The sequence below is a fragment of the Triturus cristatus genome, chromosome 3_2 (genome assembly GCF_964204655.1).
Source record: "Triturus cristatus chromosome 3_2, aTriCri1.1, whole genome shotgun sequence".
Taxonomy (NCBI): Eukaryota; Metazoa; Chordata; class Amphibia; order Caudata; family Salamandridae; genus Triturus; species Triturus cristatus.
The window spans coordinates 840,617,044-840,634,209 of NC_140584.1; the positions used below are offsets into that span (position 1 = coordinate 840,617,044).

Consider the following 17,166-nt stretch of genomic DNA (forward strand, 5'->3'; position numbering starts at 1 on the left):
GACCCAATCATTCAGAAAGACAAATCCGCTTTTCGTAGCCTTTGCCGGTCCCAGGAAAGGGGTGGCACTTTCTAGGTCGAGTATCTCGAGGTGGATATCATCAGCAATATCCTCGTGTCATAGCAAAGCTGGTAAACCTTTACCATCTAAAGTACGTGCACACTCCACAAGGAGGATGGCAACTTCTACGGCTCTATTTGCAGGGGTGCCACTGCCAGACATTTGTAGAGCTGCGACATGGAAGAATGCGCACACCTTTACTAGACATTATTGTCTGGACGCAGCGTGGAGAAAGGATGCAGCAATGGGACAAGCAGTTCTACGGCACCTATTTCATTAAGGTATTTATCATGTATAATGATGATGATTGAATGAACAAATATGTCTATTGACACGAATGTTTCAAATACTGCAATGCATGTTAACAATCTATACAAATGAGCAGAGCCCGCGGTTATTGGGGTTCTAGCCTGGAAATGCAGTTTGGGATAAGTACTGCTTACTATTCTGATACAAGCATGTGAATCTATGAAAGATTCAATACTGGAGAAAAAACTAGTTACTTACCTGTACACTATGGTTCTCCAGTATTATCTTTCATAGATTCACATGCGGCCCGCCCACCTCCCCATTTCTCAGGCAGAACCTCATTGTCTCTAGATGTATTTTAGTCTCGCACTCGGGGCTGGAAATCTGAGGCAGGAAGGCTCTGCTGGGGAGTGTGAGGGCAGGGCTAGCAGCCGATTGGCTGAGTCTTGGACCACATAATGATAAGATTTGGTTACCAAATAGGATGATTCCCTATGGGATTTTGCTATGCAGTTTTTCTTCTACTGCTGTGGTCATTCTGTTACCGTGAGACTCCCACCATGACGACGGGGAAGATACAAGCATGTGAATCTATGAAAGATAATACTGGAGAACCATAGTGTACAGGTAAGTAACTAGTTTTTTCTTTTTCGTTCAGAACTCCATGAGAGTGCAGGTGTTTTCTTGCTCTATCTTGTGTGTTGCTCTAAACCCCCCCAATACCCTCCCATGTGCTCCGTGTTGCTCCCTCAACCTCCACTTGCTTTTTGCCTTGTGTTCTGCTTTTCCTTCTATACCTGCCCTCCACCTACACATTCTGGGTTGCTCTCCTTCCATCCTTTCCATTACTTTTCCCTAATAGGCCTTTTGCAGTTGTTTCTAATTATTAACCTCCCCCATGACCTCAAGGTCGTCTGTTGCTCCCCCTGCCCACTCTTCGTTAACCCCAAGCCCCTCCACCTGCTCCTGTGTTGCTCCCCCACCCCTCACAGTCCTTTAAAAGAAATAATTTTTGGGGAGGGCCTGGCCACATGCTGCTGGGCCACTCATTTAGTTTTCTTTTTTTTTTTTTTAAACGCCATTCAGTAGGTTCACACATGCATGGTGAAAAACATTTAGCTTTTTGGCGATGCTCTGCAAATCACTGCAATGTCAATGGGTCAATCAGACTAGAGCTATTGGGTTCGCCAGTACTTGTTTACTTTTTTTCCGTGTAATTTCTGTGGGTTTTTTGTTTCTAACAGAAAGGTTTTATTTTCTTCTGAGCACATAACAAAAATGTAACATTCAAAATTGTTCAGTGAGTGTTTGGCTTTTTTCATATGCTGTATCCTGCTGCCATGATAACATACTACTGTGCATAGGTTTTGTCCTTGTATAACAGGGGTTGAGTACATTGTCAGATCTTAGCTGCTGTACGTGGCCGAAGGTAGCACAGTGCCAGACCTTCAGCATGACTCTGAACTCAGCCTCTCAGTGCTTAATGGACACTTTGTCAATTCTTCAAATGTGCGCAGTTTAGTACCAACCCTTTGATCTGGCACTGCACACAGTGCGCTTGTGTTCATTAGGCACTACCCACAGCCTTTGGCATGTCACTAAGCTACTGGATTTTCAATAACTGTTGTGCATACTTGTGAACTGTGCCGGCCTTTTGTTTGGCCAACACTGCACACAGAACCAGGTGCTCATTGACTTACTGTGCAAGGTCTTCAGTACTGCTCTCTGCTCCTGGGTGCTTTATATCTGCTGTGCATGGCCTTTGACCTGCGCTGTGTTTGCCATCTGGTCTAGCACTGAGCTCAGCCATGGTCCTGCCAAGTCAGCGGTGAAGGACCTTGGACATGCGCACAGGGCTGTGTGTCTGACTTTGTGCAGCTGTGGGTCCTGATGGCACAGGACCCACACCTAGAGGACCCTGCATACAGCCATCTACACCCTATTCAGAGAAGCGCAGGAGTGTCTTCCCTGTTGTTAAAAAAGCATGCTCCCATCCATACAAGTATTGCTCCAATTTAATTTTATTATATTTCTCCTTTTTCGTATAGCTGAAGGACAGCCAACATGTGTGTCACCCCCTGGGCTTATGGCCCTGGGGCTTTCTCAAGGCTTCAAATTTACAAATGTTACATTCTTCATGTTCTTTTGCAATGTTGACTCATATTCCAAAATAAAACTGAATTCACTGGTTATATCCCACGGGGCATTTGGCGGCCAAGTGCAGCTGGCCAGATGGGACCAGAGTTGGCACATGGCCAAACCCTGCACTTCCCTTTTGCCATCTGATCATCTGCGTACAGACTTTGGCCATGTGCAACAGACTCTGCATATGCAACAGGTTTTGTGCTCAGTCTTCTGGGCACCGGAGCTGTGCCGTCAGCTTGCTATGAATGGTCAATGCCTTACTGCTAGCTCTGGTCACAGGACCTGCCCCAGTCCTGTGTCCACAGTGAATTACTGAAAACAGTGTTGGATGCTATACTCAGTATTCTGTATTGGGTGAATAGATGCACTCAGAGTATTCTGTATTTTACATTTCATTTTTTATGATCTCAGAAAACAAATGTGGTTCTTAATACCTCACAACAGATCCAGGGATATCTTTTTTGAATCTTTTGGCAGCAGTAGCTACCCCTTTAGCACGGGTGTATAATACACAGTGTAGTACTTTTAGCTAGCACGCACCAGACATCGTGATGTCATTTAATGACAGAGAGGAAATCGATAAATGGAGACTTCAGCTGTTCATAATGGAGACAAAGTTTTGTGGGTCCTCAAGAAGTCGTATTAAGTATTGGATTAAACAGCATTCAACTGAAATATTTAACTGCATACTACACTGCACCAGACCGTTCAAACCCCTATGTACCGAGATGCAAACACCCTAGGTGTGAAAATGAGGCCTAATCATTCATGCACATGACTTGGAGCTGTTGGGAATTGTGAAGGTACTGGGCGTAAATGTGAACAACGCTAACCACAATAATGAAATAGTAGATCACACTGTGTCCCAGGCTGGCTTTTTTGGGTATATGAATAGAGGTGAAACTCACAAACCATAAGACTTTTGTGCTCCTTGGACTAATGACTGCTAGGAGAGCGACTGTGGTAAAGTGGCAATCCCTGAATTCTCTGTGATCGGAGTATTGGCATCATAAAATGACCAGTGTATGCTTCTAGCAAAAGTAATATACAAAATAAGGGACTGTCCAAAAAATTACAAAGCATTTGGGTATGTTACATGCCTTCTTCTGAAGAAAGAGGATGGAAGTAAGAGAGAGGCTGGAGTGAAGAGTTGCAAATGCGAAAAACCCCGGGGATCAAAGCTCAAAGAAGTGTGTAGAAGGTTAAAACATAAAGTGGGTGTTTCTACGACACTACTCATGAACATAAAACACTACTCTTGAACATAGGTCACAATAATCAATAATCATTCTAATAACAGCAATTGTATATTTTGTTCTTTAAATTGAAAACACTCAGTTGGAATTTAAATGTCCTGGCGCATCTCAGGACATTAATGCTCACTGGGTGTCTCCTCCCTCTTCACAGCTCCACCATTTGTCCCACGGGAGACGCTGCTCGCCTGGCAGGAAAAGAATCATCCCTGGCTTGAGCTGTCGGATGTGCACCGTGAGACAACCGAGAACATCCGCATCACTGTGATTCCATTCTACATGGGCATGCGGGTGAGGGCTAAACTCACCTCTACTCCGGAGGAGATTAGTCTTAATAATAAACCATTCAAAGACCAGTTAAACCAGGTTTTGTGTAATGTCTTTCACCGGAGAGGTCGTCTGGGGCACATTCTTGCAGATGCTCCAATACTGTGCTAAGTTAAGAAACCTATGTGCAATCCTCCATCTCCGTTTTGACATGAGTCACCCTTCATATTCAATGGTCAATGGGAATGACTTTACTTCAGTGTATCTTCAGAGGAGATAGTGGCCACACTGTTCTAATGAGAGGGGACATTCCATGTCATATTCTTTCTTGGATACTTTGTCCTGAGGCCAATCTTGTTGAATATGTTTTTAAGCACTCTAGGATGTGTGTGCCTGTCTTTGAGAGAACCACCCTTTCCTAATAGGACATGGGGTCCTTTCTGAGTGCCTTACTTATGCTCTTTACCGTGATAAACCTCGAATCCTCGAGTGTTGGTACTTTCACACACTTCATTCTGCTAGAGGGGAATCTAAGCCTGTTCTACCTTAGTACTTTTTGCGCCACGATAATTATAGAGTCTTCATGGGTACTTTCTATTATCTGCTGGGTGATTATGGTTACTCTACATATTCTCCTGAGCTGTGATTTTAACTACAGACCTGTCGGGCATCGTATTGTCTCCTGATCCTTTGTGACCACACTTATTTGTTTCTGTGAGCCTACCTGAACATCTTCCATCCTGTCTGCTGAGCCGTAGTTCTTTCTTACTTCTGTATACAAATATTTATTCTGGATTGGTTTCCCTGGCAGGCATGCTGTTACCCCTCCTTGTAGAGGCGGCACACTATGTATCTCCCATTGCTGGAGGCTAGGGATTAACTACCATTAATCAGTGAACTGGCATGTCTAATTCTGAGTTTCCCTTGTCTTTGCAGGAAGCACAGAACTCCCATGTGTACTGGGTAAGTCTTACTGTGTTTTTTTAGGACATTTTGTGAGCTTCAGGTGTAAGGTGTAAGGTGATGACATTTTAAATCGATCGGTACAAAATAATAGAATGAGTAATATGCTTAGCTGTGATACTTTGTAACAGCTGTTAAGTAAGGTGCAGACCTGTCCGGTCTTCTTTGGCTCATTTGAAGGGCTAACATGAAAGGTCTGTCGAGGGAATTCAGTAAATCCCTTCCATTGAGTATTGCTCTAATCACCTTTTATCAAAAAACATACCCTGTGATATTCCTTATGTCATCAGACAGTATTTTATGGACCATTTTTCTGAAACTCCTTGCCGTTAGAGCAGGATCAATTCAGAATACATTTTTAACATGAGCTGCATGAGATTTCTAGCAGGCTTTGTTTTGGTCCATTGTTCCTCTTTTATTTGTGCTCCGTGTTAGGCATTACTTAACACACAGGTTTTCAGCAAACCACAATATTGATAAATTAAATGTTCGTAGCATGCGTGGCATGTTCTGCTTACTCCTGCCATCGAGTGTTGAGCTTGGGCGTTGCTAGTGTTGCTGTTCGAAAAGGTCTCTTGTTACTCCTCCATTAGTAGGGAATGCGCTTGAGCACTGACTCCATTTTTAGACTGTTTTCTGCACAGCTGGGGAGTGTTATTTCGGAGTAGGTAGTTACAAAAATGTGGTGACTGTGCAAATGGTGTATAAACATAAAGCAAATACCTAATGTTTCAGAGATGTGCAAACAGGGTACTGACTCTGAGGAGGAGAGTGGGAGCATGTGAATCTACAGTTCTAAAAGCTACAAACCGATACTTAGAGGGTAAGGGACAGTATTCTGTAAGAGCAAGAACTACTATCAATATTGTAGCCAATTTGTTTTGTATTCTCATAAACCAGTTCTGCTCTCACTTGTTAATATGGTGTGCCATCAAAAACTGGGAACGCCTTGGCCTGCTCTAGACATGTTCTCGAATTTTTCGGGGAGGTGGCGGGGTCTTTCGGGCAGTCCACTTACGATTTCGAATGAACTCTGACTCTGTTGCATTTGTCTTTCTTCAGTGGCGTTACTGTATCCGCTTGGAGAATTTGGGAGTTGAAGTGGTGCAGCTCCGGGAGCGACATTGGAGAATTTTTAGTCTCTCAGGCACCCTGGAGACAGTCCGAGGCCGTGGGGTGGTGGGCAGGGTAAGTATCTGTTGGTGTTTATGAATTGCATCTTGTGCTAGTTTGACAGGTAAATCTGGTCTGTGCTTATAGCCATGTGAAGATATTAAAGCTTAAGTTCCTTCTTGCCCGTCAGTCAGACTTGGGGTTTTTAAAGGACAACTTCCACCATCAGGTTGGAGAATAATGACAAACTGCACAACAGTAGCAATGCTTAGCAGTGTGCAGAGCCCAGACAGTAGCTTTTGTCAGATAAATTAGGGCTTACAAGGGCACTGGAACACAACAATCCTAAAAAGGGGGTTACCATTAAGGTGAAGTGAGGTGTCAAAAACAATATTCTAATGCCTAGTTGCCCCATTTCTGTCACACTATAGGCACAGCCATGAGCGAGTACATTTAAAGGTCACTGCAGAAACATTATAAGAAGCCTTTTTGTATTTAATACCTCTTGTCTGCAAACATTATGGATGAACGCTACTGACATCAGCGGCCTCTTTGTACTAAAACGAAAGCCATGTTTCATTAATGGAGCTGCTCAGTACCACGGAGTACAGTTACACTTTGACCCTTTAAAGGAGGACTTTTTACTGGAAACATTTGCACCAACACAAAAGTCCACACACACCCTGCCAATGTTAAAACATGCACCAGAAGTTTTTAAGGACCCCGTCAGAGCCAGGACTCTTAACACCAGACTAGACAAATAATATAAGGCAGCTCCCAATGACCCAGTGTACATTAACGGTCCGGTCCCTCTAGATTCACCTGTAGTGTCTAATGAACGCAAGAGAGCAAGTTCACAAAGCACAGGCGACACGCCTCCTCCTGATGTGGAATCCAAACTCATAGACGCAGCGGGAAAACACATTGCATCACAAGCTGCAAATCATTGGCGGATTGCAAATGCCCAAGCTTTGTTGGCCAAATATGACAGAGCTCATTATGATGATCTTGAAAAGCCAATGCAACATCTTCCTGACCAATTCAAAGACCAAGCTAATGACCTTATACAAGAGGGAAAATTAATAACGAATACGTCCATCAAATGTGCGATTGATGCAGCAGACACTGCAACTCGTGCTATTAATACCAGCGTTTTGATACGCAGGCACGCTTTGCTGTGATTCTCCGGATTCAAACAGGAAGTGCAGTCTGCTATTCTTAATCTGCCCTTTGACCAAGAGCATCTTTATGGGCCCACAGTAGATACATCTTTAGAGAAGATATAAAAAAGATACAGAGACTGCCAAGGCCATGGGGGCCTTGCAAACCCCTAGAGGTTAATTTTGTTGCTCCTTTTACTGGACTGGCTCCAAACTATTGGCTCGGAGCATCCCTCTTTTTCCAATAAGAGCCCCAATTAAAACAATTTCTCCAGAGGATACTTTCATGGAGGGTACAGAGGAAACAATGGTAAGGTAAGAGGTCGCGGTAACAATACCCGCACCTCCCCTACCACCAAGCTGTGACTTCCCTTCACTTCCCCCGATCAACCCACTCCTGTCGGGGGATGTCTTTCACAGTTCCTACCTGAATTCTATCACAACAGACAAGTGGTTAAGACAAATTATCCAGTATGGTTATTGCCTGGAACTCCTCTACACCCCCAAATAACCCTCCCAGACAACGTCCAATGTCTTTAGAGCATCTGACTCTTCTAAAACAAGAGGTTCTCTCTCCATTACAAAAACATGCAATAGAACATGTCCCCTTGCCTCATTAAGGCATAGGGGTTTACTCCCTCTACTTCGTAATCCCAAAAAAGGATGGCTCTCTCAGGCCAATACTGGACCTCAGACCGTTAAACCTCTACATTCAGTGGGACCACTTCCACATGGTCACTCTCCAACAGGTGCTCCCACTGCTTCAACAAGGTGACTTTCTCTCCACTCTAGATCTAAAGGACGCCTACTTTCATATTCCCATTCACCCCACTTACAGGAAATATCTCAGGTTCGTGGTGGACGGCCAACATTATCAATTCAAATTCCTTCCGTTCGGAGTGACAACAGCACCCAGAGTGGTCACCAAGTGCCTCGCAGTAGTAGCAGCTCACTTACGAAGACAATACATTCATGTGTTCCCTTATCTGAACGACTGGCTCATAAAAGTCAAGTCAAACAGCAGCTGTGTACAACACACACTCAAAACAATCCAGCTGCTTCACAACTTGGTATTCACTGTGAATCTCACCAATCCCACCTCCAACCGTCCAACATACAACAATACCTAGGTGCTACAATAGACACTTCAAAAGCTTTAGCATACCCCAACCCTCTCAGGATAAGCAGTATGCAAGCTCTAATATCTCAACACTCATTACCAGCTCGAGCTGGTAATGCATTTGATCGGGATGATGGCCTCTTGTATTCTCATCGTCCCTTATGCCAGACTCCAAATGAGTCCCTTACAGGAGTGTTTGGCACGTCAGTGGAACCAAGCTCAAGGTCAGTTAACAGATCTGGTGTTGGTGGACAGCCCACACATCGCTCTCTGCAGTGGTGGAACACACAAAACCTTTCCAAAGGGCGGCCATTCCTCAAACCGGTTCCACAGATAGTGCTAACAGCAGACGCATCGCTCACCGGCTGGGGAGCTCATTTTCAGAACCACACGATCCAGGGTATATAGACCTCTCTGCAAATACAGCACCACATAAATTACCTGTAACTTCTGGCAGCAATTTTTCTAGCACTAAAATCCTTTTAACTCCATTTAGTAGGCAAAGCCATCCTGGTCCATACAGACAATATGACAGCAATGTACTACATACAGAAACAAGAGGGGACACACACTCTACAGCTTTCACACCTATCTCAAAGCATATGGAGGTGGGCCATCCCGCTAAACATACATCTTGCAGAACACCTCCCAGGGGTACACAATCAGATTGCAGATCTGCTCAGTCGTCAAACACAGCAGATCCACGAATGGGAACTTCATCCTCAAATTCTTCTTCCATTCTTTCGCATCTGGAGTCAGCCAGAAATAGATCTGTTCGCCACACATCAAAACACAAAATGTCCAAGCTTCGCGTCCAGGTATCCACACCCATTGTCCAAAGGCAATGCGCTATGGATGAACTGGTCAGACAAATTTGCTTGCGCTTTTCCGTCTCTCCCACTAGTTTCGTTAGTGGTTCGGAAGCTCAAACAGCATTCCCTCACAATGATCCTGGTTGCTCCAACATGGGCCTGACAACCATGGTTTACAACACTCTTGGCTCTATCAGTAGTTCCTCATCAAAAACGGCGTCTCTCACCCAAGCCTCTCACTCAGAACCATGGAGAGATAAAGCACCCAGATTCCAATAAACTCAATCTTGAGATCTGGCTCCTGAAGTCTTAGAGTTCGGTTACCTCAATCTCCCACCAGACTGCATGAACATCATTAAAGAAGCTAGACATCCTACCACCAGAGAATGTTACGCCACAAAGTGGAAACCATTTGTAATTTACTGTACAAATAACAAAATCAATCCACTAGATGCTTCTATTCAGTGCATCATATGTTATCTCCTGCACCTACAACAATGTAACCTAGCATATACATTCATAAGACTACATCTTGCTGCAATAGCAGCTTATCTCCAAAACAGACAACACTTATTTTTGTTTAGAGTACCTGCTATTAAAGCATTTATGGAAGGACTTAAAAGAATAATTCCACCTAGAGCTCCACCCTCTCCAGTATGGAATTTAAATATTGTTCTTACTAGACTCATAGGTCACCCTTTCGAACCTCTACACAAATGCGAATTATAGTACCTCACTTGGAAAGTAGCCTTCCTAGTCGCTATCACATCTCTGAGAAGAGTTAGTGAACTCCAGGCATTAACCATACAAGAACCATTTTTACAAATCCATCAAAACAAAGTGGTTCTTAGGCCTAACTCAAAACTTTTACCTAAAGTCGTTTCTGTCTTCCATCTTAATCAGTCTGTTGAGCTCCCAGTTTTTTACCCACAACCAGGCTCCGTGGCAGAACGGGCTCTTCACACGTTAGACATTAAGAGAGCAATACTTTACTACATTGAAAGGACAAAATCCTTTAGGAAAACCAAACAACTCTTTTTGTGGCTTTCTCCCCACCTCATAAGGGCAATCCCATTTCCAAAGCAGTTATTGCAAGGTGAATTGTTAAATGCATCTAAATATGCTCTCTTAAAGCCAAACACACACTAACCATTCTCCCTAGATCTCTTTCCACACGCAAACTAGGGGCTTCTATGGCATTCTTAGGGAATATTCCCCTAGATGATATCTGCAAAGCAGCAACTTGGTCTACACCACACACTTCACAAAACACTATTGTGTAGATGTGCAACCAAAACAACAAGCTAGTGTGGGCCAGACTGTATTTAGAACACTTTTTCAAACCACTGCAACAGATGCAGGTAGCCACCGCTAAGGAAGAAACTGCTGTATAGTCTATGCACAAGTACACGATCTACAGCTCATATGCCTTGAATAGAAAATGCTACTTACCAGTATGCATCTGTTCTTGGCATGTAGAGCTGTAGATACGTATACGCCCAACCACCTCCCCGGATACATCTATCTGTTCCAGTACTATCTTACTTAGATACATTACACATGGACATCCTTTATATTTCTTACTAACTCCATCAAAACCCTCCATGGCAAAACAACCTGGAGATGGAGTCGATGCCCATGCGCACTATCGTCCTAAGGAGGAGGAGTCACCTACCTCGTGACTACAAAGACTTCTTCCAAGACAAAAACAAAGTGCAAACATCCGAGCCCAACACCAGGTGGCGATCTATGCACAAGTATACAAATCTACAGCTCTACATGCCAAGAATAGATGCATACTGGTAAGTAGCATTTTCCTTTTTGTGTATTTCAAAATGGCAAGACTGCAGATCTATGGTGTGAAGCCCAGTACCCCTACTCCGGGGTTATTATATGGTAATAAAATACACACCTTCCCTCCCAAGGCGAGATCTACTCAAACTAGATCTGGGCCACAGAACTCCCTCCGCTCTGTTGCAGTAAAAGGGAAGCCTCCATCAAAGGCAAGCATCTCCCTGGAGCCTGTGATACTGTAAGCATCAGTGTCCTAGCCTATTCTATGTAGTGCCCAGCTGCTCTTCCAGTCTGCGTTCCAGGATAACTGTGGTTTGTAACTTCTCCCTGCCATCGATTTGCTGGTCGGCTAAGACCCTTTGTTCTTTCAGGCGAGCCATAGGACACCTAACCAGCATACCGGGGGCAGTTAATTATTATTCATTGATATTTCAAAGAGAGAATTATGATTTTGGACCAGAATATCAGTGGATCCAAGAACTCACCTAATGAAGGCATGTGGCATATGCCACTTCACTGACCCTTCAAGGACAAAGGAAAATTCTAGACTTGCCCTTTTCTGGCTCTTCCTTATTTGGTACCCACGTAGATTAACAGATTCAACGCTTGAAGATCGAATCTTCAAGAGGTATGGTTGAGGACAGCGAAACTCCGGTACACTTTTTTGGTAGAGACAATAGCAAATGGAGTGCTGAGAACAACAGCCTGTGCAGGACCAATATTTTCAAAAGTAGCAAAACTACAGGGGCAATATATCACAACAGCGGTCTGGGGAGCAGGTAAATCTCCAGCCTTAAAGAGTAACTCCATTACTTTGGCTATTTCGTCTAACACCAAGTTGGGGGCGAGGTGTCGTATCTGATCATTTCCTCTTGTAGCAGAGGATAACAAACTGCAATTTGTTGCTTGATATTGTTAAGTATGGGCACAAAAATTCAATGTTATTCTTCTACAGCCCTCCGCCCCCACCCCCACAATACTGGAAGGTTGTCAAGACCTCTACAACTAAATTATATGGCTCAGAAGGTACAGATTGTTCTATATAAGAAGGCTATCAGAAAAGGGTAACCATGCCCCACAAAAAACAAACATCTACTCCTGTTATTGCTTGGTAAAGAAAAAATATGAAGAATGGATATTGTCCTATCCTTGATCTGAAATATGCCAAAAAGCTGGTAGGAATAAGTTCAGAATGTTAGCTCTTCATCAGATTTCTTTCACCTTCGTCAGGGAGACTAAATGCGGTCTATAGATTTACAGGATACTTATTTCCTCATTTTGACATCCAACAAATATAGGATATTTTCCAATGTCCGGATAGGAACTTCCCAGTACTAGTATGACGTTCGTCAATTTGGTCTCACGTTAGTGCCAATACTAGTTTCTAAGTAAAGCTGGTAAAGCTCTTGAGTGGCTGAATGAACGTACAAACTCAGTCCAGCTGGGCGAGCTTACATCGGCATACACAATCCTCGATAAGGGGGTGCCACAGGGCTCAATTCTGAGCCCCACTCAATTCAATGTATATGTGGCCCCCCTGGCAAGACTTATAAGATCATGTGGATTTGAAACCATCTCTTATGCCGATGAGACACAACTGGTCTTCACCATGGATCATGACCCAACACTGACCAAAGCTAAATTTAAGAAATGCCTACTGACAGTAGCCACATGGATGTCCAACAACTGTCTACAGCTGAACATGTCTAAAACAGAGATTCTCCTGTTTGGGAAAGCACACACAGCCTAATCAGCTGACTGGTGGCCATTGGAGCTGGGCCCTCCCCCATTCCCAATAAATATGCTATGAACCTAGGAGTGCTCATTGATGATAATCTCACTATGAGTGAGCATGTCAAGACGGTCCTTGTAACCTATTTTGGTCTCATGCGATTACTTAAAAAGGTCTTCCAATGGACCCTTCTACATGCCAGGAAAACTTTGGTACATGCACTGATAATGAGTCGCCTGGTCTATGGCACTACCCTTCTGGTGGGTATCAACAAAAGCCTCATAGCCAGGTTTCAGATGGTGCAGAACTCTGCTGCTCGATTGTTCCTGAATCTTCCCCGCTCCCCGTCAGAGCCTTCTCTTCGCTCCCTTCACTGGCTCCTGATCAAAAAGCGTGCCCTTTTTAAACTTCTCTGCTTAGTTTGTAAGACACTGCACGGAAAGGGTCCACTCTACCTTAGGCACAAGTTGCAGCCATACATCCCGGCCCGTCAGCTTAGATCTAATGATCTATTACTTCTATGCCCCAAACACATTTGAACGACCAGATTCTGGAGCAGTTCCTTCTCATACTTTTTTTTAATTAAAAAAAAAAAAAATCTTTTTATTGAAGAAAACAAATCAAATTATATCACAAACATTAACATAAATACAAATGCAGTCATGAAATTATATAGCAAGGATGAAATCAAATGTGGCAAAGAATCAATACCACCCATTACCTAATGGGCACATCTGTACAAGAGCTGTAAATCCAGTTGTCATCAGTAGGATTGTGGTCAAAGAGCGCCAGATTAGTGTTTCATTGTCCACCACAAACGGAGAGGTATACCCAAAGGGGGCTCACAACCAACCTCTACTTTCATTCCATGGGGCCCAGATTCTGGTCCATTTCCCCGGGCAGCCCCTGCTTTCATACACCACTCTCAGCCTGCATACACCAATCCATATCGGATTCGCAATCCGAGCATTGCAATGCAACTCTACCTTTCCACGTTCTGGCGGTGTTATGCTAAGCCACCATGCACCCCAGGGAGAACCACATTCTCTCCGGCCTAGTCAGATATGTGGCTTCCCAGATATTCAAGAGGCAAAGTCTCGGAACTTTCAATATCTTTCCGCAAATCAGGGATAAAGCCGTAATAATCTCCCCCCAGTACCTCTGGGGAACCGGGCACTCCCACCATTGATGCAGATAAGTGCCCACCTGACCACAACCCCGCGGGCAGACAGGAGAACTCTGGAGACCCATTTTAATCAGGATCGAACTTGTATAATAGGTCCTGTGCAACAATTTAAGTTGGACTAGTTTGAACCGGGACCGAATCGCAACCTCCCGAGGCGAAGCTAGGGCCTCCCTCCAGTCCTCGTCGTCAATGTCACCAACATCTGCACACCACCTTGCCCGGATGTTAACAAGTAGGTTGGGCGAGTTATTCAGGAGTTTACGATAGGTCAAAGAGATGGTCTTATCTGGAAGGTAGTGCAATTCGGGGCGGACCATCGTTCCATAGCAGACTACGCACCTCCGATTCAATGGAAGCAAAATAGTGGGGTGGCACAAGGTGCGGAGTCTTCTGTAGTGCATATAAGAAGCTGGGCAGAGCCATCACTTTGTACAGAGCTGCCCGTCCCAAGAGTGCAATAGGGAGAGTTTTCCAATGTTGGACATTGGACAAGTTATGCTTGCTCCTTCTCATTCTTGGCCCACAATCAATGGAATCAGCTACCCCTATCTATTTGAGCGTGCTCTGTCTTTACCATCTTTAAAAAACTTCTGAAAACATGGGTTCGAGGCATATGAGCTGCAGATTACCCACTTTTGCATAGATCGCCATCTGGTGTTGGGCCCGGATGTTTGCAGTTTGTTTTTCCTCTTGGAAAGTCTTTGGAAGTCACGAGGTCTGTGACTCCTCCCTTGGTTCGTATTGCGCATGGGCTTCGGCTCCATCCTCAGATTGTTTTTTTCCGCCATCGGGCTCGGATGTAATACTTTGTGCTCCAGCTCCGAACATTTCAGTTCGACGATCGAAGCAAATTCTCGCTCTCCGCGGTATTGTTTAGATACTAATCTCCTTCTTCTTCGACGCACTTTCGATTCCTGTCATCGACAGCGGCCTTCGGGCCTCTCCAGGCTCCGGTCCCGGCTGATGGAAAGAACTCCATTCAAGAAGTGCCCTCGATGTGGGTCCAAATTCCCCCGCACCGATCTTCATTAGGTGTGCAACCTCTGCCTCTCCCCTGAACACGAGGCTCGAGACTGTCCCGCTTGCAAGTCTTTTAGGTCTAAAAAGACTATTTGAGATCGAAGGGCCAGAAGAAAAATGGCGCACTCCTCGACCTCCGTTCCAGTAGACATCTTCGGGGACGACGTCGAAGTTCCGGGACACCAGCACACCTTAGAGGACCTCGTCAGTGCTTCCGAAGCCAGCGACTCTGATGTGGGGGACATCACCCCGGCGCAGAGGGTTGTGAGTAAAATACCCCCTCCCACACCGACACCCAAAAAGGCTTCGGTCACACCTTCACCTTTGGGCCTAGGCAAGACCAAAGACACTGCTTCGAACACCCCACCTTCGGGCCCGGTAACGAAGCCAAGCAAGCCTTCCGGCGGCTCGAGCCAGCCTGCCAGCGGTGCTGAAAAACACCCTTCGGCACCGAAGAAAATATCGGCCTCTACCTCAACCGAGCTCCACACCAAAGCCCTCAGTGTCGAAACCTAGCCTCTCGGTGCCGACCAAACATCATAAGGCCCTCGGCACCGACACTCCCATGCCGAGGCCTGTATCGGCACCGAACAAAAAATCGGAGGTCCCTAAAAAGCACGGCACAGACAAGCCAAAGAAGCCGTCGGCCCCGAAAACTTCGGCGCCGACCGAACAACCAGTGTCGCAAGAACTTTTTACACCGGATCCTTTACAAAAGACACTTACCAAGGATCCACAAACTGGACATTTGGCACTTTCTTCTAAAAAGAGACTTTTGGACAGACCAGCTCCACCTCCAAAGAGGAAGGACTGTGCTACCTCCCCTTTCAGAGTGCCTTCCCCACCACCTCCACCTCCTCCACCCTCTCCACCTCCTCCACCCTCCACCTTCTCCACCCCGGCCTCATCGCTCTCCGACCCCGTCTCCAGACCATGATGATCAGGGGGACCCATACTACAACCCAGCAGATGTGCCACAAGACCCCACCCCTACAGGATCCCCAGACCCCTGGGATGATTATAATAATCCAGATATTCCAGATGTCCCACAAGATGACCTATATCCATCCAGGCCATCACCACCAAAAGACTCACTAGGTTTTCACCACCTACTTCAGAGGGCGGCACATTATCACGGGGTAGAGCTACACACTGACCCAGTAGAGGAAGATTTACTCCTAGATACCTTTGATACAGCGCATAGGTCTACTGCTATACTACCTATGCTCAAAGGGGTAATAAAACATGCGCCAGAGGTTTTTAAAGACCCAGTCAGGGCTAGGGTCCTAAACCCGCGTATAGAAAAAAAGTATAAAGCTGCCCCTACAGACCCTGCCTACATCAAAGGGCCAGCGCCACTGGATTCCCTAGTGGTATCCACCGCAAGAAAGAGATCAAATTCCCAGGCGTCATGCGAAGCACCACCACCTGACAAGGAATCAAAGCTCCTGGACGCATCAGGAAAACGCACTGCGTCACAGGCAACTAACATGTGGCGTATCGCCAACACTCAAGCGCTATTGGCCAGATACGACAGGGCGCATTATGATGAGCTAGAAACCATCATGCACCATCTCCCAGAAAAATATAAAAACAGGGCCAATGAACTAATCCAAGAGGGTAAAACCATAACCAATACCTCTATACGCTGTGCCTTAGACGCAGCAGACACAGCTTCCAGGGCCATTAACACCAGTGTCCTACTCCGTCGGCACGCTTGGCTGAGAGTGTCCGGCTTTAAACCGGAGGTACAAGCCTCTATATTAAACCACCCGTTCGATCAGGAACATTTATTCGGCCCAAAGATAGATGAGGCCCTCGAGAAGATGAAAAAAGATAGATACAGTGAAATCTATGGGAACCCTACAGTCACACCCTCCTAGACGCTCCTTTCGCTGCTCTTCCTTTCGTGGCACGGGCAGAGGCTGCTCCTCAGATACCGCGTCCACGTTTTACAAATCCCCTCCTCAGTCCACCTTCACAAAAGGTTATCAAAGAGGCGGATATAGAGGAAATAACAATAAAGGCAGAGGCAAAACAAGTACTGCCCGCTCTGCCACACCGCCTACCCAATGACTTTCCCCGGCTCCCCCCAGACCATCCCACTCCAGTCGGGCAGACTACAAAATTTCCTTCACGTCTGGGAGTCCATCACATCAGACAAGTGGGTGACCCAAATTATTCGTTCAGGGTACTGCCTGGAACTCGCATCTAGCCCTCCCAACATTCCACCCAGGCAACGCCCAATGTCACAAGAACATTCCACGTTACTAAAGCAGGAGGTGATCTCCC

At 45.4% G+C, this 17,166-nt stretch overlaps 1 protein-coding gene across 5 annotated transcripts in view; it reads left to right on the forward strand.

The window, feature by feature from the left end:
• The window catches only part of POLDIP2 (DNA polymerase delta interacting protein 2), a 260,669-nt gene that overhangs the window by 171,991 nt on the left and 71,512 nt on the right, over positions 1-17,166 (forward strand). For all 5 annotated transcript variants that reach the window (XM_085649090.1, XM_085649089.1, XM_085649088.1 and 2 more), the window contains 3 exons: positions 3,862-3,998; positions 4,911-4,937; positions 6,000-6,125. In XM_085649090.1, coding sequence (XP_085505216.1) covers positions 3,862-3,998; positions 4,911-4,937; positions 6,000-6,125 — 290 coding nt within the window. The remainder of the gene's footprint in view (positions 1-3,861; positions 3,999-4,910; positions 4,938-5,999; positions 6,126-17,166) is intronic.